Below are 25,894 nucleotides of genomic sequence, written 5' to 3' on the forward strand. Positions count from 1 at the left end.
GTATATGACAATTCAAGTCTGTTTTTTCGCGAAGCATATCATGGAAAATTGAATTGTTGTCTCTCCATCCGTCCGTACATCTCTTTCCTCATTAACGGTTTGAGTTATGCTCAATATCAAAATTTGACGGCCGACTGGCCCAGTGGGCAGCGACCCTGCTTTCGGAGTCCAAGGAAAACTGGAAAATGTTTGTGTTATGAATATGAATGTTTTTCAGTATATGGGTGTTTATCTGGTATTATAAGTATTTATGTATATTATTCATAAAAATATTCATCAGACATCTTAGTACCCATAACACAAGCTACGCTTACTTTGGGGCTAGATGGCGATGTGTGTATTGTCGTAGTATATTTATTTATTTATTTGTCAAAGTTAATGATCATTATTTACTGAAAACAAATTAAAAAAGCTTTCCGTGTTTTATACTAGCTAGAACATACCAAACCTTACTTTTCGGTGACTTACAGTCTTGAAATCCCTATCCCTACTAATATTATAAATGTGAATGTAAGTTTGTTTGTTACGCTTTCACGCAAAAACTACTTAAACCGATTCTCTTGAAATTTTGTACTCATATTTTTGGAAGTGTTAGAAGTAATATAGGATACTTGTTCCTTTGGAAGAGGGGATGACAATGTTTGACGATTTTACACCATAACTCCGATAAATTATAACCGATTTAAATAATTATTTTTGTACTATAGAGGTGTTTAATTTTGCCCAAACTTTGTGTAGATCTGATGAATGTGGTTGGCGATAGAGGACAAAACTCCTCAGCGTACAATAGCAAACCCCTCATTCAAGGCTTAGCAATACTGAATACTTTATTTTTTTTTTAGAACTATAACTAAATTGAATGCCACATCAAAAAATCAAAAAACAAAATCAATCGCAGACGAAGTCGCGGGCATTAGCTAGTTTTTCATAAAGCTACTAGTTCTTCAAGGTTAAAAAAGAGAAGATTACAAAAATCAATCAAATTCAATCTCAGTGTCTACTTGCACGAACTGAGTATAGAGTCAATAGAGAAAAGATGTTACACACTGGCACCTTTTTCGGGTAAAAAACACACAAAACAAGCACTAGTTTATTCTATTAGATAGAATATTAGGTAGAAGCAGGTGTTACTTTGCGGTATTCTATGATATATTATGAAAATTAAGCTTAATTTGCTATACTAGTTTATATATTATTTCATATAAAATAACCTTACTATTGTTCGCGACGCGGACTTACTAAAGGGTCATTCAGCAATATATGCTCAGGTTGTTAGCTTATTGTTGAGCCAGGCAGAAACCCGCTCCATACCTGGGCAGGACTTCTGCGTATACTAGAACGACTGACTAGTTATCAAAAATAGACTGCATCATAAAGAGACATATAGCTGATTCGAGTTCTATCATTTATCTATTGACATTTATTTATAGCTTAATATTTTTTCTTTTTATATCTTATATATTAAATTCTCGTGTCGCAGTGTTTGTAGTTGAACCCCTCCGAAACAGCTTGACCGATTCTCATGAAATTTTGGGTGCATATTCGGTATATATGAGAATCGGACAACAACTATTTTTCATCCCCCTAAATATATTCAGCTAGTATAATATATAAATTTATATATAATATAATCACTAAATTATAATATTATTTAAGCAATATGTTTGCTAATGTATTAGGGAGGTAACAGAACGGAACGAAACAAACGTGCTCGGCAATTCGATTATCAGAAGAAATGCAACATTATTTTTCATAAAAATTTCAACTCAATTCGACATAAAATGAATTATGGTGATCCTGCGAACGACATTATTCCCGGAGGTAAAATATGATTGAGAGGAACGGAGGGCCGAAGAGAGCCTGGCAACACCTGCGGGTATTAAATGATCGAGTTTAAAAGTTCCCCTTACCAGGTACCAGGAGCCGTTATTCAAGTTTGGGCCCAATATTCACATTTTTATTACAGCTGTTATTTCAGTGACTCGGCAGTCCTGATGAAAGATCATTGTAATAATTAAACTCGATCAATCTACCTTCTCCTTTGTAATGGTACTAGTGAGATATCATGATTGGCATTTCTATAGAAAGACTAAGCGAAGCGAGACCTCAGGGTTTACTTGGGTCAAATTGTTCAGTTTATTTATGGTCTTAATCTGCCTATTACTTTGTCTATATTATGTACTATACACTCCTGGGTTTATCAAAACCCGCTTCTTCTAATTAAGAAATCATAGTGATCATCACTTAAACCCATTGACGTCTACTGCTGGACATATATCTATTGTAGGGGGTTCCAAGATCCACAGTTCTGGGCCGCTTGTTTCCAGCGGCTATCAACGATTCTTTTGATGGTTATCCTGGAGAAATTTGTTGTGTGCTCTACTTAGACCAGGGCGCGTTTGGCTTTCCTAGCCCTAGTTTTAAGTTAACGAATGCAGTTATCACCATCACTAACATTAGTGTTAACATGTTAAATGTATGAAGGCTTCATAAGTGCCCGTGACATGGTCTACATGAATAAAACATTTTAGAATTTGAATTTGAATTTGATGGCCATCCACTTCATTTGGGGTAACTTCGTTCGTGCGTGATCGCCATTCCAAACACCTCGGGACTATAACTTCCATCAGTTCTGTGAGCAATGTACCCCGTCTATTGCTTTTTCAGCTACGCGCACTGAGCTATGTCGGTAACTCCTCTACGGATCTCCTCATTTCTGATATTTTGATCGCGCTGAGATACTCCTAGAATAGCTGTCTCTATCGCCCGCCGAGTGACTCTGAGTCTTCTTACTAGGCTCATAGTAAAGGACCACGTTTCAGATCAGTAAGTTATCACTGTAGTTAATTAGTTATATCAATTTAGAAATATTAGTATTATATTATTATTTTGACGATCTCCCAGCGGTGAGCGCTGTGAATTTAAGTAGGGTATTTATAATTTCTGAACATTCTCAGTTCTAGTCTGCTGGGAGGCTTTGGCAGTGGCTAGTTACCACGCTAACAACACAGACTTGCCACTAAGTGATTTAGTGTTCCGATGCGATGTCGCGTGGAAACCTATTAGGGGTATGAATATCCATACTCCCTTACAGGTTAGCCCGCTACCATACGCTTACCACCATGCGAGATTGCAGTCAAGGGCTATCTTGTACTGGAACATAAACAAAAATATTTTTATTAAGGATTAAAAACCTGTACATGGAAGAAATACCGTTTAGAATCGAACCTTTGACTCTGTGGCAATCGATGGTCAGGTGGTCAGACCACCGCGGCAGTTTTGATAAAAAGTACAAAAGAGTTTTTCACAGAGATCCAATGCTTTCGTATGTGGTTATCTGTGCCGGGCAGCTGCGTGAGACAATTTGCCGCTAAAGTGCTTGCACTGATTGAATCGGCGCGTCTCGTATCCCGAGTGCCGCCTATAAGCGATGATTGCCGTTTAGCGCGAGTCACTGAGCGTGGCTTCTTATACTTTATAGCATTTGTGCGACCTTGGTGCCCTTTAGAAACAATGGTTTACAGAGTTATAGTGGAAAATGTATCTACTTTGCCTCAAAAACAACTTGAATCTGTTTGAATAGAACAAATTGAAGATTTTCACTCTTAAGAGAAGGCTTAATGCACCACGCGGATTAGTACACTTCGGACATCCTTTGACGGCCGATTGGCGCAATGGGCAGCGACTCTGCATTCTGAGTCCAAGGCCGTGGGTTCGATTCCCACAACTGGACAATATTTGTGTGATGAACATGAATGTTTTTCAGTGTCTGGGTGTTTATCTATATATTATAAGTATTTATGTATATTATTCATAAAAAATATTCATCAGTTATCTTAGTACCCATAACACAAGCTACGCTTGCTTTGGGACTAGATGGCGATGTGTGTATTGTCGTATTACATTTATTTATTATTTACTTATATCCTTGAGAACAGTATAGAGAACTCTCAGGTATGCATGCTTCCTTGTTTTTGTTTTCCTTTAACGTTAAAGGAAGTTATATTTATTTGTGAACTATATTTATATAACCAAAAAAAATGTCAATATACAAACTTAGATCACGCGAATCTATCCGTGAGAAATTTAATAGAATAGGTATACTTACAGAACCTTCGCAACATATTTATATAACAATTCAATTTTTGTAAAACAAAACAATCTTAAAAAAAAAGTGGATATAAACAATTGACTTTCTGGAAACGTACATAAATTAGTGATATCAATACATCACCTTAGGATAGTGCAGATATCGTTTGTTGTCCTGAGTATATGCTTTTATAACATGATAACAAAGGTAAATAAAATTTAATTACGAAAGGTACATCTAGGTACTATACTAATGATAATGCCTGGAAGCAAGCCGCTCTGCCTTCATCTCACACAAGATAGAACAATGATTGTTGAATTGTAACATTATATTGGAAAAGAGCAACTGCTGAGTTTTTGTTATATTTTAAATATGTTAATGTTGTGGTATACAAATAAAGAGTTTAAAAAAAATAATAATAATAAGAATTTGCCTTCCGAACCGATGGTAAAGTCACTACAAACAGACAGACTTGACGTTTTTAAATTGCTTATATTAATCCTACTTGAAATAAATCAATTTGTGAAAAGAGGGGGTAAACTCTACTCTTCAGCTAAATTATAAACTCTGTAAAATTAGCCCCATCCTCCCGAAAAGGACGATTTTTAACCACTAGGCTATCAACGTGCTAATAAACCACATAATTGGGTTTGCTTACCTTTCTCTCGATAATTCGAAGCTTTTAGAAATGTAAGTAATATTTGTTGTTCCAAAATTTTTTTGTAAGTATTTTTACTATAATTTTTCGTGCATGTATTTTTAGCGGTAACAGTTCGTTATTTAAAAGTTGCCACAGCTGGTTTTTCCTACGCTACTACGTCAAAAAATAATTTACAGCAATTTGATATTGGGTTGGGTCTATATTCATAAAACCTGTGTGTGTACCAAGTTATGTCACGCAATAAACTTTGATACCTCTATCATTCATAGAACTTATACACATGCTTTTTTTGCATGCATTATTAAGTTCTACAACTTTTCAATAGAGCTCAATCATTTTGACCGTTTTTTCTCCGACGTACTTTGCAGATCTGACTATTACGAAAAGCCCTTGTGAGTTTTTAGTTAAATAGCCTATGAGACTCCACTATAACATAGCTTTCTATTGGTGAAATAATTTGAAAAATCGGTTCAGCAGATCCAGAAATTTCACCCCTTACAACGTCACAAACTTACAAACATTACCTGTTTATGATATTAGTATCACTAACATGTACCTATTTTGTATCTAAGACTGGAGTAGTCAAAGTAATTATGATTTGATTAAATATCTCATAGGATCAGGCTTTGCGCACCGATGTAAGGATTCAAATGTGATGTGAGTAAATTCCTCATAATGGTTGCCTGGAAGAAATCACTACAAGTGATAAGGCCGCCTTTGTTACACAAACTTAAATGACTTGTACCTTTGTTCTCTTTTATTTATTTCTGTTTAGTTCTTGTGTGCAATAAAGTATTTTTGATTGACTGATTGATCAGTAGTCCTTGGTATAATAATTGTAATGTGATTTTAATATAACGTGAGCCTAAGATTGAATTCATACTTCTATGGCAAGTTTTTATGCGGAAATTTTGTGAAATAAAAACCATCTTGTAATTATTATAGGATACCTTCACAAGGGAGCCTTGCAATGACTTACAAAAATTGTTTTTCGTTTGCTAGGTCATCTAAAACGGGCTCTAGTAAGAGAGCGAATATTATATACTAGCTGTTGCCCCGCGACTTCGTCTGCGTTTGATATTGTTTTTTGATGTGGCATTCAATTTAGTTGTAGTTCTAAAAAAAATTAAAGTTTTCAGTATCACTAAGCCTTAAATGAGGGGTTTGCTGCTATCCGCTAAGGAGTTCTGTCCTCTATCTCCAACCACATTCATCAGATCTACACAAAGTTTGGGCAAAGTTAAACACATATTATAACCTCTATAGTATTATTTAAATCGGTTATAATTTGTCGGAGTTATGGTTTAAAATTGTCAAACACGTTCATCCCCTCTCCCAAAGGATTCGAGCTTAATGTCGGTATGTAAAAAATATCCTATATTACTTCTAAAACTTCCAAGAATATGTGCACAAAGTTTCATGAGGATCGGTTAAGCAGTTTTTGCGTGAAAGCGTAACAAACAAACTTACATTGTCATTTATAATATTAGTAGGGATTAGATTCGATTACTTATTCGATAGATTTAATAAAAAATAAATTACTCATATTGTGCTCGTCCGATGAACCAGATGTAATAATCAATTTTCATTTGGAGTGAGCGTTGTAATATGAATAAAATGAACTCCAGTAAATGAAACTCGCCTTTTCATTATTTCCGCCGATATGAAACTAAATACCCGAGCTTTCCAATAACGAAGCGCTTACTGGTAGTTCGGGAGCTAGATAAAAAATCTAGAATTTTTGACCAAAATCTCACTGAAAAAGTCAATTTTTTTTTTCATACTGGCGCTTTTAATTGGTAACGTATGTCGACAAACCTGAGGCGTAGATGTTTAGCTTAAGGTGCCTGTGAATTCAGTGGCAGTCTTGTCCATCAGACTGCAAGACAGCAATGCTAACAGCATAGGGCGGACGGAATAAGCATGGCTATAATTAATTGACGGCCGACTGGCGCAGTGGACAGCGACCCTCCTTTCCCTGACCCTGTGTCTGGGTGTTTATCTGTATATTATAAGTATTTATATGTATTATATTTAAAAGATATTCATCAGCTATCTCAGTATCCATAACACAAGCTACGCTTACTTTGAGACTAGATGGCGATGTGTGTATTGTCGTAGTATATTTATTTATAATGTATTTCGGGATATTTCATCACATCAAACCATTAAAGGCCCAATACAGAGCAAGGGTCTCCTCCCACAAAGAGAAGGTAAGGTAGACTACACCCACCTTTGAGAACATTATGTAGAACTCTCAGGCATAAAGGTTACCTCACGATGTTTTCCTTAACCGTTGAAGAAAGATACCTTAATTACTTAAAACGCACATAACTTAGGAAAATTAGAGGTGCGTGCTGAGATTAGAACTCGCTGTCACGAAAGTGTAGTCGTGCTCATTGCTGCGCTATCACCGCTTATATCGGGTTATTTACTACGTATCAAAGGTTGAAAATCCTTGCGACGCTTCGCTTTTGATAGTACCAAGATAAGGAGAGATTCAGATGACGAGTCAAAATGGGTACCTCCAAAGTCAGGTGAAAGTGCCGGCATACAACGGTAGGTAACGTACAACCAGGCGCAGTGATTTGTGACGCCAACCAATGGTTATAGATGAGCACAGATTCAATTTTCGTCACCAGTTTAGCGAGAAATCGCCGCGACGCAGCTGCGGAGGGTGATAACAATTCACTAAATTTCCTTCGTTCGGCAGGCGTTATCAGAACTTTGTCTGTGTCTTTTTATCTTCGATGGAACGGAGAATCTATGACCAATATATTTCGGATATTGACTGTGTTGCGTTTCTGTATTTAAATTTTATTATGTATACACGGTATGCTGCAAAAAATTTCTCCCAGAAAAGTTTTTAATATGCTTTACAAGAGTCACAAGAAGGTCCTGCAATTCTCCGAAACACAAGGATCATCAACTTTTACGTGACGATTTCGGTTCGATTTAAAAATTGTCAGATTTTGGTTTGCTGTTCAGTAATTTTTAGTACTCGTTTGAGCTAGGGAACTGGCGTTGCCCTACCCCACGCCTACTTGAGCAAAATCCCGATTGTCTAGTGGGAGGCTTCGGCCGCGGCTAATTACCACCCTAGCGAAAAAGACGTGCCGCTAAGCAATTTAGCGTTCCGTTAGGATGTCGGGAGGAAATCGACGAGGTTTATTATATACTAGCAGTCCTTCCCAACTTCGTCCGCGTATAAGTCACTTTAAAAGATAGACATATGCTGCACGCAGCGAAAGTTCTCAAAATGAAAAAAAAAACATTCTTCATTGTTGCAATGCTTCTATTGGTCTCATCGTGATGGTATGTAGCTTATAGCCTTTCTCGATAAATGGGCTATTCAACACTGAAATAATTTATCAAATCGGAAGAGAAGTTACTGAGATCATTGTGTTCAAGTATACAAACAAACATACCACTCCACTCATGCGACAAGCCACTCTTCAGCTTCAACTTTATTTATTAGTATAAGATGTAACTGCTACCCTCTAACAGGTTAGCCCGTTTCTATCTACGGCTGCATGTCAATAACACTCTCCTGAGGAGACCTGTGCTCTGTAGCGGGCTATTAATGAGCTGCGCTTGAGTACAACCAAGTTTTTCGTTTATTACTGGACAAAATACACCTCAAATTACAAAATTCAATACTTCCATTTGAAAACGATTTATACAAAGATCGGCCGCTTTCCAATTAAAACTGGATTAGAGTCGATTTGCTGTAAATCTGCGGATCGGAACCGAACGAGCGAGAACCAAATCAAAGGTTTACCTTTGATTTGGTACCGATTGTTATTCAAATACTAGGTAATTATTGCTTAATTCAAATAGGTTTTACGAGCGTAATTGTATAGAGATTGCTTCCGCTGTTGATAACGAATTTCCAATGGTTAATTGTTTATCTTTCTTTAAAACCGATTGAGGAGTAATCTTCAATTTCACCTTTGGTGCCTGGTTTTGGTTAGCCTCGAAGCTGAGCTGTATAGTCCAGCGGGGCTGTTTCTTGAGGTAAAGACTTTTTACCCGGTGTTATTCTCAAAGACTTGTAGGCCTGCTACAATGTCTATTTATTTATTTATATCCTTAGTATACTTACAGCTAGCCAAAACATATACTAAGTGATTGCACATTACAAAAAAATATGTTAATTTTTCTGAATATTATTGAATGAATGAATACACTTTTATTGTACACCACAGAGAAAATTTACAGAGATACAAATACAACAGGGTAGGGACACAATAAGGTAAAACGTACAATTTAAAATATAATTTATGAACTTAGCTTATATTAAATATGTAAATTTGTCGGTGCTGAGCAATCAGATTATCAAGCAACGAGAGTGCGCGAAATGTATTAACATTTCGCGCACTCTCGTTACATTACGAGTATAATGCGTTCGTAACGAATCAAGTGAAAAAAGTGGTAATCTTCGCCCTGCAAGTTTGTACCGTTTTGCCAGGCACCCGCACAGCTAACGAGCATTTGCTAAGTGCACCTGGATTTTCAACCTTATTGTTAAGGAGTAAGAAGTAGTGTGAGAGACAGGCCCTCGTACGCTTTTCTTCCAAGGCATCAAAGGCTAGTAACATTAGGCCCGAAGCCATGATGCTTAAGAAAGAATGTTACGTGAATGGCTAGTGCAAGATCTCTGAATTTATTTCGACTTCGAATTATTTTTTTTTTTTTAATTTTTCGCCCCCAGTTATCCTCTGACATGATGTCAGAGACCTTTTGAATAAGTGCCAGCTCACGATTGTCGTGATATGGTTATGCTATATTGCTTTTTTTTTTACTGCCTTTTAAATTTCCTTCTACTTTCTAATTATGCGTGAGTGTTGCTGTCTTCAGTAGCCCTGAGTGCTTTGTCAAATGTTATATTTATATGTTTATAATGTAAGTTGATTAATTAAATTCAAATAAGTATCAATTATAAATTATAAAAAATAAAATAATTACGTTTCATTAAAGTAATTGGTTAATAATTGTCTTTCTCTAGAGTTGACAGCATTGATGTTTCATATCGAGCCATTACCGGCCCACTACAGGACACAGGTCTCCTCCCACGATGAGAATGAGTTGAGGCAGTAGTCCGACACGATAGCCCAGTGCGGGTTTGTGGACTCCACATACCTATGAAGACATTATGTAGAACTCTCAGGCATGCAGATTTCCTTACGATGTTTTCCTCCACCGTCGAAGCAAGGTATATTTTAAACTGCTTAAAATACATAACTTAGAAAAATTACAGGTGTGAGCTGGAATTTGAACTCGGCCCCCCGAAAGTGAATCGAGCTCCACCCTCTACGCTATCACCGCTTCGTATTTACCAAATTAAGTGAGTTCCATGGAATGATGGTATCATCAACACCATTATCGATTCAACAAATGGACGTGTACCGCTACATAATTGTATATACCTAAGTACTCAAAATTCTAAATTCAAAATTCATTTATTTCAAGTAGGCCTAATTAATAAGCACTTTTGATTTTTAATTTTTAAAATTGATAATTCCTCCAAGTGTAGGTAAAAACACTAATTAAAATATCATTTTAAAGTTTAACAATCTTTAGAATTTTTCTGCTTTTCACTACGGTGAAACACATAATGACAACTTGTAGGAGTCTACCAATGCTGCATTTATTGGTAGTAGCACCTTAAAATCCCAGTTCCCAGCATTGTGCCTTGCACATTCCCTTCATTGATGAAATAGTGCATCCGTACTATTGTAAATTTTTATTCCACTACAATCACCTGGTGGAAAGTGATGATGCAGTCTAAAATGCTAGCAGGCTAACCTGCTTGCAGGTTTCCACGCGACAGCGCACCGGAAACGAAATCGCTCAGCGGCACGTCTTATTCGGTCTGGAGGTATCTAGCCACGACCAAAGCCAGACTAGAAAAGAGAAAATTCAGAAATTATAAATTTCTAAATTGGAACCGGGGAAGGAACCGGGGAAGTCCAACTTAAACTCACAGCGCTCACCGTTGCGCCTGGCGAAGATCGTAAAGATTTTAATATCGCAGTTTTTTTTAAGAAATTGTTTAAAACTGAGGTAAATCTTAATATTCATACAAGTATAGCTATAGCTGTTATTTACATGTACTTATTTTATGTTACATAGGCTTCATCATAAATCGACCAATGGATTTCCAGTGTCGGGCATAATCTTTGTTGGAAAGTAAAATGATGAGTGCCCTATACTAACGCGGAGTTCTCGTCCACTGTGTCTAGTTCACACTCCGCCGAGCTATAGAATAATATAAAATTTGGTCCCAACATTTTCAATCTAAAGGTCACAATTAATTGAGGATTTTCACCCCAATTTACTCCAAGCCCACGTTGAACACGTTTCACTAAATAAGATTTATACGTCTGCGGCAACCCTACGCCTTTGATATATGAGCTGCGAATGTTGTTGACGTCGCAAATAAACTCCCGAAACCAATAAAAGTGGCCAGATGTGATAACATGATGTCCCGAACAACGCGTTTCATTTCGGAGATTTGTTAGGTCTTGTAGGATTACGTCGATAACCCACGTAGGCTTTTTCTTATATGTATGGAATATTGACTGAACTATTCATCTTTTGGGAGACTGTAAAAGGCTAGTCTATTTTAGTTATTTTAACAGCATTATGTCAAATGGTATTATAGAGAGGGCTCTTGGTGCGATCTATAAAATGGGTACGAGAGAGTCATTGATAGACAAATTAATAATAATAAAAAAATGACAGTCAATATTTGTTAAAATATTTGAAATTTGTAGATATGTACGCTCTGTTGGTAGGGTGGTAGCTAGCCACAGCCAAAGCTTCCCACCAGACCAGAGTAGAGAAAATTCAGAAAACATTAATTCCCAAATTGCCCCTGTCGGGGATCGAACCCGGAACCTCCTACTTTAATTCAAATCAAGAAATATTGTTTTTAAATAGATAATTAGTCTCTTAAATGTGACTTAAATCGGATACTGTCATGCCACGATTTTAAAAAGAAAAAAGTTCTCTTTCTTTTTTCAAAATTTTGCAACATTCCGTGATAATTGTTCCGCTTCGTAACGCAAAATGGGGGACTTACGGCCTCGCCGCCAGCCGCCAGATCGCCTCTTTTTATTGCGATATTAAAACGAACGGTCCCATTCCAGAGCACTCCGCCGCCTGATAGTGCAGATGATTGTAATTATGCGCATTGAACACTGATCTGAACAATTTAAGCACTCTTTTTATGTCGAGTTCATTTATCTCGGATAGGTCAGGATTAACTTTGGAAAAAATCGACGATTGCGTTGGCGAATTTTATGGGCTTTTTTTTAATTTCATTTATTTGGGCGAACTTTTTTTTTTTGCAATTGCAAAAGGATATTCTTGCACAATTTCGCTTGACGATTATGAATATATTATTGGGGGAAACTTCAGCTTCTGTTTCGGGTGCACCGCATTCCAGCCACTAACTTCACGAAATGACGTTCGTTTTTAATTCATCAGAGCACATTTAAGGAAAACATCGTGAGGAAACCTGTATGCCTTCATAATATTCTCGTCAAAAAGTAAAGTCGTTTGAAATATATCGATTCGACTTGGCCGGCGTGCTTGACTATGGTGTCCTCATTCTGGGAAGAGACCCGTGCTCTGCAGCTGGCCGATAATTTGTTGATGATGATTATTATTGAAAATCCTACTATAGGATAGTAGGATTTTCAATAATATAATATAATAAATGTTAAAGTGTTTGTTTTTGCGTGTTTGTTACTCAAACACGCAAAAACGGTCATGTAGCCTTTGACATGGAAAAGGAACATAGGCTACCTTTTATCCCGATTAAGTAGTTTCCGAGGGAAAATTTAAAATTACGATACCGATCTCTCAAATAGTTCCCATGGTAAGATTACATTTTGATAACGAACGAAGGTTTAGAAACAATTCTGAATTCCATGCAGACGATCCTGGAGAAATCAAGGAAAATGTTCAAAGGCCTATACAAATTTGAGTATTTTTTAAAGGAACTTGTGTATCTTTTTTGAAAAGCACTATATGGTCTAATGGAACGGATGATGAAGACCATGAATGGCCAATGGAACAATAGATAATTGCAATACTACACTGTACCCACTAAATTGAGTAAAAAATGATTTGTTTAAAAAAGACGACTTCATTAAATCAACAACGAACAAAAAATAAATATTTTCTACAAAATGTTTAGGTCGAATCAAAGTAAAATTACTAAGTTTTATAGTAGTTATTTTTACTGTTATAACGTTTAAGCAACCGGTATAATGCTCGTTTTACTGACATTTTGATAATAATCCCACCTAAGTTTGGCCATTGAAGCAGCGTGTTGGGTCTACGTGAGGTCTTCACTCATCTACTCATCTACGATAACGTACGCATCAAATTTGCCGCATAATGTGCGTGTAATACAGAAATATTTGACTTTTATATCTAATATGATCTACATCGATTTTCATGGGTCAAAAACCAAAAAAATGGTGTCCATGAGATGTGAATGGGGGTCAACGATATTAGATCTCATCCAAGCAGGTCGTGACTTTAATTAAGGCTTTCCATTAATGGAATGTTTAGCAATTTAAATCTTTAAAAGTGGGTCACACTCAACCAGCTTTCGAAATTACATTTAAAGCTAATGAATTTCCCAGTATGCAATTTTGGTTTAAAGTAATCATAGTGATATTATATATATATTTATGTATTTAGTGTTTTTAAGGCCATCGGTTGCCATCGAGAAAGCGGTGAACCACCGAATCCAACTCGGATGGACACCGTCCGGGAAACTTTGTGACATCTTCTCGTCCGAAATCCCTCAGTGCCTGAAGACTAAAGTCTTCGAACAGTGCGTGTTATCAGTGATGACTTACGGCTCTGAGAAGTAAGTGGTCGCTAACTATGGACCTCATAAGAAGGCTCAGTCACTCAGCGGTCGATGGAAAGAGCTATTCTAGGAGTATCTCTACGTGATCAAATCAGGAATGAGGAGATCTGTAGAAGGATAGAATTACCGACAAAACTCAGCGAATCGCGAAGCTGAAGTGGCAATGGGCAGTCACATGGCTCGGAGAAATGGACGTTGGGGTCTTAAGGTGCTGGAATGGTGACCCCGCGCCGGTAAAAGCAGCGTAGGTCGGCCCCCAACGAGGTGGACAGATGACATCAGGCAAATAGCTGGGAGCCGCTGGAGGCAAGCGGCCCAGGACCGTGGATTGTGTAAAAATATTTTTTTTAAGAAACAATTTAAAGTTGGAAAATGCAACACAATATTTGGTGGGGCGAAATAAAAAAAAATATTGATTTTAAGTAGACCTAATAAAATAAAAGTCCTATTATAATATTAAGGTAAACTTAAACGATAATAAATAATAGTTTAAAAATATCTAAAAAACACGCTTTTTATAGAAAAACGAACTAAAAAATAGAAAATTAATTTTAATTAATTTAAATTAAGAATAGTGTTAAAAATTTCAATAAATATAAATTAATAATAGTGTGAATAATAAAAAAAAAAATTTATTGTAAAAAAAGCGTGGGGTGCATGGTGTCAATAGTTATAAATATTTTATTGAGTGATTATTATTTTGATAATATCTTAAAAAACACACCACGCTTTTTTTAAATAAAATATTTGTAGATATAGCGGTCCTCGATATATCCGTCCGACGACCGTCCGACCGTCCAAAGTGAGACAAAATCGAGCTCAAAGGGGTCGGTTACATACATACATACATACATACAGGTGAAGCTAATATAAAGCGTGTCAAAAGCTTGTGTGCTTGTGTGAATTAACTTTATAGCTAGATATTATCTTCAAATAAGTTAGTCACAACTAAGTTTGTTGTGGACTCTTCTTAGATCAGGGTGCGTTTACCCACGTAGCTTTAGGTTTAAGTTGGCGAACGTTGTTATCACCACCACATCACAACTATGTAAACATGAACATGTATGAACGCTTCATAAGTGCCTGTGATAGGAATACATGAATAAAGATTATTTTTTTGTGTGCTTCCAAGCAACCTTGACAGAAGAGGTAGTAGAATAGCTAGCTAGCTTGACAGCCCAGTAGTGGAATATTGAGATGATAATGATGGTGAGTTACTCACCTCTCGCTCTCGGTTTGGTGAGTAACTTCTGCACGATCTCGTCATAAGCAGCTTCCGTAGCTACTCCGGAGTCCTTCACCAGCTTCTCTTTGACAGCGATGCAGATCCCGTTCCGCGCCAATAGCGCCTCCAGCTCTTCAAAAGCCTGATGATAAAATATGTAAGTTTTAATACTAATAATAAATAAATAAATATACTACGACAATACACACATCACCATATAGCCCCAAAGTAAGCGTAGCTTGTGTTATGGGTACCAAGCTGACTGATGAACAATTTGTAATGAATGATAAACATAAATACTTATAATATACATATAAACATCACATCAACCCATTACCAGCCCACTACAGAGCACGAGTCTCCTCCCACAATGAGAAGGGGTTAAGGCCGTAGTCCACCACGCTGGCCTAGTGCGGATTGGTGCACTCCACACACCTTTGAAAACATTATGTAGAACTCTCAGGCATGCCGGTTTCCTCACGATGTTTTCCTTCACCGTTGAAGAAAGTGATATGTTAATTAATTAAAACGCACATGACTTAGAAAAGTTGGAGATGCTGGGATTCGAACTCGGCCCCTCGAAAGGCAACTCGAGCTCCTGCACAATGCGCTATCACAGCTTCAGTATAAAGAAGATAGTTTCAAATATTGGATAGAAACAGGCGTTACTTTGCGGAAATCCATAATATATTATTAAATTAAGCTTAATTTGCTATGGGTACTCCGCAAACAGCAGGAGAATCTATATGGTGTAATTTATAATTTCTTCAATCCGTATACTTCACACTGAACAGATCCTCGGCAATGTACCCTCTACGCACGTTTTGCTCCAAAACCGGAGCATCTTCAGGAGATGTTGACTTTACAATTGTTAGACTAAGTTAAGTTAGTTTAACAATTATTCGTTTTAAAGTGAAGTTAAAGCAACCCAAGCTTTTTTATCATACGTGTAACCCTTAATATTACAATATGATTTTGTATAAGCTTACGTTTTATATAAACTTTGAACTTATTGAGAGCTATCAGGACTTCATCTGGTAATTGGTTATATAACTGTATACAATTACCCTTAAATGAATTACTAATTTTATGCAGCCTAGTAAACTGCACTACAAGTTTGTTTTTACTCCTAATATTAATATTGTTACAGTCCATTTTTTTTTTAATTTTGTTATATTTTTATGTACATCAATTAAATTTTCAAATATGTATTGATTAATGTTTGACTAATTTCCCTTTCCTTTAATCAAAAATACATCAACTGCCATCTTTATCCGGCACTTACTACAACAGCCAAAGCTTATTTCGACGGTATTCGAAGCTTTTAGCTGTAAGACCACTGACGGTAACGACTATTGGCTTAATAACCGTTAAGTCAACTTACCACATGGCGGTAATCTCGTGAGCAAAAGTCGAGTATTTAGATACTTTTTCCTTTCATGCTTTCGCAAGATTATTTGTTAGATGTTATTTATTTGTTATCTAACGATGTAGCTTCGGACTCATTGAATCATGGCGGTACATCTAGTTCTTCATACTCGAAGATGAGCCTAATAATTCATATTTAATTCTATAAAACTTTTAGAACTATCGAGCCCTGCCATCTTTCTTCAGTTTGTGGCATCGTAACCTCGTGTATTAAGTGCCGACGGAAATTTAAGCTCAAAGCTAACGATGTACACTATACAACGTGTAACCGAATTACGAAATAATGTTGAAGGATGCATTAGTAAGAATCACCTAGTAAAAATATTAAATCAAAAGAAGCCTATTATTTTTTCCATACAAACGAATTCAAAACATTCTAAGTGTTGACTTACAACAACCCTTTTAAAGATAAAAGACTGACACGCGCATAGTAACTACGCTACGAGACGCGTACCTAATCAAGTGGTAGGAAAAATTCATGATTTTAATTTTGCATGTGGTGTTAGGGCTGGATCTTATTTCTTTCACTAAAAACTATGGCAGGTTTACGTGGCGTGGTGTCACCTTTTCTCGGGCCACCACCTCAGCCAGTCCCTCTCATTGGTTTTACTAGACGCCCGGGTAGCCCATTGTATACTTCTTGGACATCTACCAACCGCCCCAGCCGCGTGCGGGGCTCCCGCGATCAGGAGATCGGGACAGCTTGAGCCCACCGTAGACCTCTAGTGACGCCAAAGGAAACTGACGAGCGGCAAAACACCACCGTCTACGATGGTGCGGATGCACATCTGCATCCTGCTCAAGCCCTGAAGTTGCCAAGACCTTATTCTGCTCAGCATGGCAAGCACGGCGCTGAACAGCGTCAAATCCCCACCGATTGCCGCCGACAGAGTGCGGTGCAGTGAATGCCGCTGGCGGCACTTGTAAAGGGTGTGCACAGCTATGCTCTCCGCAGCACCACACTCATTGAATGTCGGTGCCGATTCCCTCCTCGCGACTCAGTACTGGTAATGACCAAAGCAGCCGTAGCCTGTTAAAACCTGGCAGTTGATTTTGTTGAGATTCCAAGGAATACTACAACGATTTTTTTCAGTAGGTAAATGAATTTTTAATTTGATTTTGATACATCGTGAGCAATACAATGACGCCGCAAGACCGTGAAGCTGTCGCGTGTTAAATAATCGCTCAGCTTCCTTTTTAGTTATTCGCGGCCACCTTTGCGGCTAACACACAAGTGTGCTATCGAACTTTTCGCTTTGGCAGCAACTGCTTTTTGATTTCCCTCGGGGAAGTAGCTTGTGCAAAAGCTCGGTCGCTCGATAACGAAATAGCAGCTTATTCAACTTAACAACAATAACGCGGAGTTTGCTACAATGTTTTCAAAGGCGAGCGAAGTCTGCCAATCCGGACAGGGCTTGTAGAATACGTCCTACAACCTTCTCATATTGCGAGGAGACCCGTACTCTATAGCGAACTGGTAATGGGTCGATGATGAGGTTGTATGTTGGTAAGCCTACATGAATAAAGATTTCTTGAATTTGATGATTGTAATAATTCGAGCAAAAAAAAAAACAGCTGGTGAAATTCAGAAAACTTAACCAGCCGTTAGAAACAAATTCGTTTAAGTTATCTTATGCCATAAGAATTTGATTTACACAAATGTTATATAATTGTGGCAAACCTTCAAGTTCAATTTGAACATGATGGCACTACAAACAGAAATCTCATAACGTGGAATAACGTGAAGGCATAAAAGCCGTCGAAATAAAAAATGACATACAATATTTTATGCGTTGACGTGACATCATAAAGGAATCCTCGGAATATACGGCTAACTGCTGACAAGTGATGCGTTTGAACTGAATTAGTTTTTGTTTACAGTCAATTGCAACAGGCACAGTGACATCAACCACGAAAATATTAAAAGTAGGTAACGCATTACAGATACGACAGGGAGATAATACATATTATTAAATAATTTATTGCGTAAACATAATATAAGGTCGTAAGCTAAAAATGATTGCGCACGTAGCTGTACTTTTGTTCACAGATTGTTATTGTTTCACAGATATACGAGTAGGTATATAGTTAATTTTTTCTCCCCTTTTATAAAGTAAACACTACCTTCGTTAATTTGTTAATACTTTGAGTTTAACTTCGGGATGTGTTTAAATGCAATTATTTTACACTAACCCAGAGGTGATTGGTTCGTCAAAACTATAAAAAAACTATTTGAACTAACTTCACAAATACATAGATAAACCTCTACTCAAGTTGTATTGCATCGAGTAACGTGAAACGATGTTATTATAAATTATTTTTGCAGTTTTAGGTAGACAGGTAGTTTAATATTTTTGTATAGTTTTTAGGAATCTTTGTTCCAGAAATACAAACAGGATTAGTAAAAAAATAGGGTACTCGTAAACGCGGGCGAAAAATGCGGGCAACAGCTAGTTGTCTATATGCAAAAGCATCAAGTGATATATTTTATCACACGCACGAGTATGCGTCAGTGTTCATCAATGTTCAGCACGACGAAAACCAATGAAAGGTAACTATGAAAATGAACAATGAAAGTCTTGAATATAAATTAAACACAAAGTTATGTTGTGTTAACTTCTGATATTAAATTTTATGAACACAATAACAGTACAAACAGTTACGTAATAAAGTGAAATAACGTGGAAATAACGTAAGGAAGCCGGAATAAAAAACGATATTAGGACAATATTTTATTTGTTAACATGACATCGTAAAGGGAACATTTCGGTTTTACTGACAATTGCTGAGAAGTGACATGCTTCGATCGTTAAGTGATACAAGCAAGGAAGTAATAACATGAGGGAGTTGGAATAAAAAATAATGTGAGTATACCTTTCGTAATGGTATGTAAACAAGTTTGTATAGCTTCACCCGACATCTTGACACGAATCTCGTGAATTAAATTAGAGACACGGAGGTGCGACTGTGGAGTGAATATCGCACATAGACAGCCGGTTGGCGAAGTGGGCAGCGACCCTGCTTTCTGCACCTAAGGCCGTGGGTTCGATTCTCACAAAAAACGATTATGTGATTAACATGAACGTTTTTCAGTGTCTGGGTGTTAATCTTTATATTATAAGTGTTTATGTGTATTATATTCATAAAAATATTCATCAGCTATCTTAGTATCCATAACACGCTACGCTTACTTTGGGTCTAGATGGCGATGTGTGTATTGTCCTAGTACTCGTATATTTATTTATTATAGCGTGATTAGATAGGTCGTCATCTGGGTATTGTGGCTCGCTTTACAATCCGTCGCCACTCTTCCCTAACGGTTGCTTTTCTTGCGCATTCATGTAGAGGAGCCTCGAGTGCGGCCTTCACTTGGTCCATCTATCACATTGGTGCTGCGATGCCTTGCACTCACATGCATCACTCCTTTGAACCACAAGACGCTTGCGGACACGTGACCGAAGAGGAAACTTAGAATTCTGAATTTTCTCTGGTGTGGTCTGGTAGGAGGCTAATCTCTCTCTCAAACACACAAAAACACCCACACACACACAAACACACGTGCGCGCGCACGCACACTCATAAAGGTAAAAAAGTTATTTTTTTGTAACTTTCTTTTACGGCTCCCAGAATGTATTTTTTGTTAATATTGTCAGAAAATCTGTAATTGGCTGTATTACTAGAACACTTATATTTTGTATTTTTTTACTTTTTTGCAACGCTGTTGATTTTCATCAAAAAATAAATGAATAAAAGCAATCTAACTTTTAGCTGTATCAAAATGTACTGCAAGCTTATTTCGAATTAAAACTCCATTTCATCCTTACGATATAGAATATACTTCAAATAGAAGTAGTATAGAGGGTGTGTATGAGGCATGAGCCAACAAATAGCCTGCACAATGCACGCGGTAACACTGCCTCATCCCCACGGAACGAGCTTGTATGAAAAATGCATTTGCTCGCATATGAAAAGGCGGGCAGCTCTCCACGAAATAGATATTATGTAAAAAAGCAGGGAAATAAAGGATGGCTCACGTTACACCTTTCCGCGGTTGGTCTGTGCCACAGTAAGCCACGGTCATGGCAAGGCGCTTAAATGCCCAAGAGTACTTTTTTCGGATTCAAGAGATCCCGCCGTTACTCGTGAATGCAAATAATATTAATATTAAATTTACTTTCTATGCCGAAATACCCACAAATTTTATAAATATGTAGCGGTCTCCACATTACAGAACTAGATGGCGCTACAAAAATCCTGCATCGCGCTAGCGAAGTGTTCACGAACTTCCAAAAATGAATGTTCGGACGGTCCCCGAGCACGATCACCCGCTTGGAGGAAGATCTTTCTATTGTTACGGTCGAGCGTATCACCATAGCTCCCGTCCAAATATGATGGTGAAATTTTTTGGTTTGTACTTCTTTAAGGCAACAATTATCGCATTTATATTATTAGGAGTTTAATGCAGGCAACGCGAAAAATTTAATGCATGCAAAAACGCTTGCAAAGTTAGCATGCTATATTGTTATAAAACTGGAATGCGTCCACCTTAGAAACTACCTTGATTTCCAAGAAATATTTTTGTCTTAAGTAGCCCTGTAATTTAAAAATATTTTAAGACATTATGATCTTTAGCCTAATGATATCCCATTGCTGAGCACAGACTTCTGTAATATTCGCGAGGATTTTAGATCACACCCACTATGCTATCCCAATTTAATCTTATTGATAAACAGCCAGCAAAGCTGCTTATTTATCGATACACAACTATATAGTTTATTTATATAAATACACACATCGCCATCTAGCCCCAAAGTAAGCGTAGCTTGTATAGTTGCTTAGATAACCGATGATTTGATGATTAATTCCTGAATAATATACATAAATACTTATTATATACAAATAAATAACCCTGACACAGAAAAACATTACGTCACACAAACATTTTCCAACAGTGGGAAACGAACCCACGGCCTAGGACTCGAAAAACCGGACCAGTGGCCGCTGCGCCAATCAGCCAGCAAATCCCTAACTATAGTGGTGCTAGTGTGAGCCGATCTTTACATACTGAGTCTACACAAGGGAATCTCTGTTTGAATATACAAATCGATCTAACGTTTATTTTACTAAACTTAGGGTCGATAATGCAACAACAGTAAACAGGAACAGCTGTGCCAAAACTAAGAAAGTTGTGGTTTGTGGAGGTACCGTATTGCGAAACTTTAACATCAATGTGTTAATTTAGCGAGGAGTGGGCTACCTATTCATTTGATGATGGGTTTCATTTAACTCTTATTTATTAAAACAAGTGAAAAACTTGGCAATATGTTACGCAAATACTCTATTTAAAATCTTATTATTTTTCACTACCAGCCCTTTAATGCAATGTCAACTGGTGTTAAGAGATCATGCAGTCGAAGATGGTAACGGGCTAACGTTCTAGTGGCACTTATATTATCCCATACCCCTAATCGGTCTCTACGCGACATTGTACCGGAACTCCTACTTGGCGGCACGCCTTTGTCGGTAGGGTAGTAATTACATCTGCCGGAAATAGAACCTGGGACGTCTGATTTGAACCCACAGCTCACGATACTGCCTCGGGAGGTTGTTTATTTGTAATGGATAAACTGTGAAATGACAGAACCGATTTTAATAATAGTTCTTTCACCATTAGAAAGCTATTTTATCCGAAAAGTAACATATCTTTCGCGACTTTGTCCGCGTATGAGTCAATCGAGAAGCTAGAATATAATAAATATAATAAATATACTACGACAATACACACACCGCCATCTAGTCCCAAAGTAAGCGTAGCTTGTGATATGGGTACTAAGATAACTGATGAATATTTTTTATGAATAATATAAATACTTGTAATATACATATAAACACCCAGACACTGAAAAACAATCATGTTCTTCACACAAACATTTTCCAGTTGTGGGAATCGAACCCACGGCCTTGGACTCAGAAAGCAGGGTCGCTGCCCACTGCGCCAATCGGCCGTCTAATATATCTGATGCTAACATCATAATCATCGTGGGTAGCTTTGTACCTACTATTATTTTACGTGGGATTTTAGTTGATAAATACACACATACATACAAACATCCATCCTCATAAACTTTCGCATTTTTAATATTAGTAGGATTACCATCCTTCGATCCGATCCCATATGCCTTGCGACTTAAAGTTATTTGTGAAGAGTTATGTTCCTTATCTCCGACAATATTTATCAGATCCTTATTAAAATAAGACCGTACATGCTTGATAGTATACACTTTCAAATAAAAAAGAATTATAAAAATGGGTTAAAATTTAACTGAACTATGAAGTTAAATTGATAAAATTTTCATCACATTTCTCGGAGGAAACTTATTGTTTATCGGAATAAAAAGTAGCCTGTATGTTGACCCAGAATATCAACTACCACTATACCAAGTTTTATTTGAATCAAAATATTAAACAGACTTATCTTATACCATAAGAAAAAAAGTTCGTAAAACCGAAACCGTTCTATTTTTTTTTAAATAATTTTCCAAGATAGTCACTTTTGTTCTCATTTTATTGTTAAGAACCATGCCTCTAAAATAAGCAAAATTATGTGGTCTACTTGGGCTCATATAAAAAATATCTAATTGGGAACCTCCAACAACAACTTATTTAGAAGTCCGTTAATATAAAAGTTTCGTGCCCGTATTCAATGGCGGGCACATGGTTTGAACTTCGGGTAGGCATTAATTAGGTAGGGTCTCGCCCTTGAAACATTGTTTTGTACAACATAGATAGATATATAGATAGATAGATAAATTCTTCATTGCATACAATTAAGGGATAAAGATATTAAATATTGGAAACTTACAATACAAGAAAAATAAAAATGCGCAAAGGCGGTCTTATCGCTTTAAGAGATCTCCTCCAGACAACCCAACAAAAAGGAAGAAATGCATTACTTTATTGTCCGAGTTCTTCAAGATATGGTTGCTTTTCAGAAGTTTGCGCTTTTGCTTGTTGAACCGCTAAACCGATTTTGATATAATTAGCGTAGATATAGAACGCAAACTGTTGCCGGGTACAGAAAACTTTTAAACCGGGAAAACATTATAAAAAATTATGAATTAACAATATATATTGTTGACTTAAAACTATTAATTGTAAAGTCAACATCTCCTGAGGAAGCTCATTATCGAAGATTTGTTTGGTGTGGAGTATAAAGATTGAAGAAATTTTAATCAACACCATACAGATTCTCCTACTTTTCGCGGAGCATAGCAAATTAAGATTAATTTTCATAACATATCATGGAATTCCGCAAAGTAACGCCTACTTCTATCTAGCACCTGGAATACAAATAATTCCTATGAGATTTCAAAAAACATTAATCATCGCTTGCTTTCTGGAAAATTACTTAATCTCAGGGGAAATTAGAATTTGTACGCGGAAGAAGTTGCGGGAGACCTCAAGCTATGTTCATGACTCACAAAGTTTAAAACTTTGATCAAAAATATTCGAGTGATGCATTACGAATATTCGTGTGCTTAAATTCTTAGAAGCTTATTTTTATACTGGTCGTGGTCGTTACATAGGTGTGCTTGGCTATCCGTCTCCACGCCATTTTCCCCAACAACTTAGCCCTTGATTGCAATCTCATCTGTTGGTTAGTCTTGATGCATGCTAAGTTAGTAAGCGGGCTAAGCTATAACTACCACGACCACGCTACGATCATCAATGAGAAATGTTGCAAAAACTGCAAAAATATCCTTTTTGATGCGTGCTATACGTGAACGGTACACGTTACGACAAAACGACTGAAGTAATTCGGAATTGTCGGTATTGTTTCTTAACTTATAAAAAAACAGTCCGCGACAACAATCTACTATTTTTTAAAGTTGACTCACACGCGGACGAAGTCGCGAGAGTCCGCTAGTATTTTTATAAACAATCAATAGCCGCAGCAGATTATGTGTATACTTGCAAAAACTTTTTCATTACATGATGTAACGAAAATGTTTTAGCAATACACTCATCATTCATTCAGCCTTCATTCAAAAACACTGACCGGATCCGTTATTATTCTGATTAATGTTCTGAATACAAATCCGCGTGGAACATGTTTAGGCATCCAAACCCGATTTCATATCGATCATGTTGTTTGTGCATCGGGATGCATTCCGAGTGTGTTGTTCGTTCATATTTCAACTCGGGTCTTAATTGCCGAACCACTCACTTGGAATGCCAAATAAATATGCTAGCTGAAGTACGGCATACTTAGCATATATTAATAGGCTAAGAGCTAGCAGGCGATTTTGAACAGATCATTTATGGACAATATTTTAATGGATACTTCACACAAAATCCGTTGTCATGTTGCCAGCTTTCAATTTATATTCGATTTTATGCTGCCGACTTCGGCTTTTACTTTCCATTAGAATAAATAAATGCTCTTTTATTATAGAAGATTTTTATCTGTTATTATATAAGCTCATATTCATACGAAGATTTTTGTAACTGTACACCACCTTTAGAAAACAAAAAAATAAGTACAACATCAAACATAAATATCCTGGTGTATGTATCTGTAACCACTGATGTATTTTAATCCGTCGCTAGCCTAGCTTTGTACAAGTGGATACGGACAAAAATCAAAGCGAAACTGATAAAATATCCCGCATACAGTGCATCCACCGTGTTATCAATTATTGAAAATATAATAACAGTAAAATTCTTATCATAGGATAAATGGCAAAATTCCGAATTGTTTAAGTAATATACTCAGCATTCATTCGGTGAATAGTATATTTAAACAGAGAATAAAGTAATAGTGTGAGTGACTGTGAAAAAAATGTTTTTTTGTTAATATGTTTTATTTGTACTGTACTAAATTGATACAACAATTGAATGGTTGTCAACAACTGGTCTTGTTTACACAAAATACAACTTTAAAATACACAACGATATTGTAAACTCATCGAATATATTGTATGGAGTTGGAGATGCTGGTAAAAGCAGAAGCTTGCAGTAGTACAACAGAGGACGCTGCTGCCGGGACTCCATTGTATTCTCACTGGAGTCGTTATTAGAACTCTCAGAAGAATTACACAGCATTGGTTCTGGTGTACAATATACATTTTAGGCTACGATTAACGATTTTAAGTTGATTAAAAAATATCATACACATTATTTACTGACTGAGACTTATCTGTGAAACCGAAACGCTAATAGTTTTTGAGTAAACCACTGCTATAGTTTTTCTAAAAGAAATCAGATACAGCCCTAGTATCACATGCAAAAGCAAAATCAAGTGAAGTCTGTCACTTTATTAGGTACGCGTCGCGTAGCGTAGGTACTATGCACGTTTCGGTCTTTTATGTTCAATACAAACTTTCAGAATGTTTACTTATTTTTAACAACCCTTGTCATAAGTAAACAATCAGAAAGTTTTGAATTCGTTTGTATGGAAAAATAAATATGCTTCTTTTGATTCAATATTGACGTGACAACGTCTTATAAATTGGTTTGCCGGGTGACACTTCAAGAAACTGCGTTACGCTCCGCTCACGTTATGCGCTCACAATGAGAGCGAGTGAGAGGCAC

General features: G+C 36.9%; 1 protein-coding gene across 1 annotated transcript in view; it reads right to left on the reverse strand.

Moving 5' to 3' along the window:
- Positions 1 to 25,894, reverse strand: part of LOC120629004 (metabotropic glutamate receptor 2-like) — a 120,144-nt gene that overhangs the window by 83,645 nt on the left and 10,605 nt on the right. The window contains exon 5 of the mRNA XM_039897721.1: positions 14,870 to 15,014. Within this exon, the coding sequence (XP_039753655.1) occupies positions 14,870 to 15,014 (145 nt within the window). The remainder of the gene's footprint in view (positions 1 to 14,869; positions 15,015 to 25,894) is intronic.

Source organism: Pararge aegeria, chromosome 13 (genome assembly GCF_905163445.1).
Source record: "Pararge aegeria chromosome 13, ilParAegt1.1, whole genome shotgun sequence".
Lineage (NCBI taxonomy): Eukaryota > Metazoa > Arthropoda > Insecta > Lepidoptera > Nymphalidae > Pararge > Pararge aegeria.